The 2,222-nt window shown below is 38.7% G+C and overlaps 2 protein-coding genes across 2 annotated transcripts in view; one reads left to right on the plus strand and one right to left on the minus strand.

The window, feature by feature from the left end:
• The window catches only part of srgap3 (SLIT-ROBO Rho GTPase activating protein 3), a 72,709-nt gene that overhangs the window by 22,591 nt on the left and 47,896 nt on the right, over positions 1-2,222 (minus strand). The window lies entirely within an intron of this gene.
• The window catches only part of rpp40 (ribonuclease P/MRP 40 subunit), a gene marked incomplete in the record, with an annotated part of 3,309 nt that continues 1,633 nt past the window's right edge, over positions 547-2,222 (plus strand). Inside the window, 2 exon segments of the mRNA XM_035661323.1 lie at positions 547-733; positions 2,035-2,179. Of these exon segments, the coding sequence (XP_035517216.1) occupies positions 617-733; positions 2,035-2,179 (262 nt within the window).

A 2,222-nucleotide genomic window follows, 5' to 3' on the forward strand; every position in this document is an offset into this window, starting at 1 on the left:
TAATCAATAACTGATCAATAACTGATTAATAACTGATTGTCTCCATGGAAACCATCCAGACTACTTTTACTGTACTACTTCTATAAAGCTACTGTCACATATCGATTGATCATCGATTGATCATCGATTGATCAACAGTAGAAACTCACCGGTCCTCCTCTGCGTCATCAAACTGTCCCGGTACGGGACCGACCGCCGACATGACGTCACTGACCTCCACAGACCAACGCTGAACCCCAGAACCGAGCAGAACCGAACTGATCCAAAACTGATCCAAAACTGATCCGGATCGATCCAGCAGCTGCTCGCGCTGCAGCGTGTTCTCTGCACTTCCGGGTCTGAACACGTGACTACGGCAAGAGAAAGGAGGCTTCCGGCGAACTGCAGCGGAGTGCCGGAAGTCCTTATATGGTTGATAAATACAGTTTATACGGAGCGGAAGTGGATACAACCACAGAAGAAGTAAACATTTAAAATCAAACCGGATGTGTTTCTTTTCCAGCCTTTAAAAATAAAGCCTTTACGTTGAAAAGCCTTGACCGGAAGTGTGTCTCAGAGCTCAGTGTTAAATAAAGTTTAAATACAGTTTAAATAAAGTTTAATAAAGGTTCTGAAGATGTCTGCGGGTCTGGATCGGACTCCTCGCTCTCTGCTGGTCTGGGACCGGTCCAGTTTCCTGCACGAGAAGAACCGGTTGAGTTCTCAGGTGGAACAACGTCACTTCAACTACAAGGTAGCTTAGCATGTTAGCATGTTAGCATGTTAGCATGTTAGCCTCAACAGCACCGCGTGAGGAGCTAGCAGCTAGCATGCTAACAGAATAAAACTAACTGGAGTTTCACAATAAAAGTCTGAAGATACTCCTTTATAGACACAGCAGCACAGAATGTAGTGCTACAGTGTCACAGTACAATCAATAATAACATCTAATATTAGGTAGAACAACCGTTTATTGCAGGTTCAAGTTCACAGCTTTGTAGCAGCATTAATACAGACAGGAAAGAATCAGACACACTTTATTTATTTTGGTTGTTTAACACATTGTAAGAGTAGAAGTAATCATAACATTAAATATGTGCATTATTTTACAATATATAGAGAATATAAGAGTGTAAGAATATGTACCTTATACTACAGTGTGTAAGAATATATAGAAAATAAGACTATAATAGAAACTATACAGGAGCAACTGAAGTGGACACAGTGCGGATTAATACATGTTGGAGTGAATGAAATAGTTATACAAGAGGTCAGTCTTAATATAAAATATAATGAATAAAACAAAACTATAATATAATACAGGTTGTAAGCTGTAATATTGTATTAATATAACAGCATAAAACCACAAGATATCCTAATATAAATATCATATTGTGAATCACTTCCGGCACCGTAGAGAGTGGCAGCTCCTGCACCCCCTCTTTATTTACGCCTCTTAATCTTTCCTTGCTTTTTCTTCCCTTCTTACTAGCACTGTATTTATTTTTGTCAATAGGATCGACAGTGTTGGTAGTTCAGTTGTTATTACTGGCATGAAAAGGTCAGTAGGTTCAGTAGATGGGACAAAAACCTCCTCAGGTTCCTCCTCAGGTACCCCCATTCACACCTTGGCTGGTGTTAATATTTTGTTCGTATTCTTGTTTTGTGAGTCTTATTGTACTCGTACACTCTGTACTCTTCATCTTATCTTTATAATATAGTATACCACATAAATATAGCATAAATAACAATATAATCCAAATGTTTATGACTATTTTCACTTCAACAGAGCTAAGATAATTGTTTCATTGATCAGGGTTAGTGCGTATTAATAAACAATAATAAACATTTCTGTAAATGAGTTAGTTTCAGTAGTTCCTGGACAGATTTATTGAAATAATAATAAAATAACTGACAGATTTCATTATTATTAAAACATTATTTCTGCTGGTGACTACAGGTGAGATAATGACAATGCAACCATTACTTATTGAGTTTCTCACCTGAGGAATGTGTTTCAGTTTAATAATGAACTGAGTTGTTTTACCTGTGCAGGTGTCTGTGCTGCTGCCCGATTGTAGCTCCGCCCCTGATCACCTGGACGCTGTATTAAACAGTTTCAGCAGTTTCTATCTGATCAGGAAGCTGCCGATATATGAACTGCTGGATAAACATTTCCTGGAGACCGCCGTGTACCAGGGTAACACCTGACAAACCTGATACACACACACACACACCTGTTA

This window comes from Morone saxatilis, unplaced genomic scaffold, assembly GCF_004916995.1.
Source record: "Morone saxatilis isolate NCDOM2014 unplaced genomic scaffold, NCSU_SB_2.0 Contig18, whole genome shotgun sequence".
Lineage (NCBI taxonomy): Eukaryota > Metazoa > Chordata > Actinopteri > Moronidae > Morone > Morone saxatilis.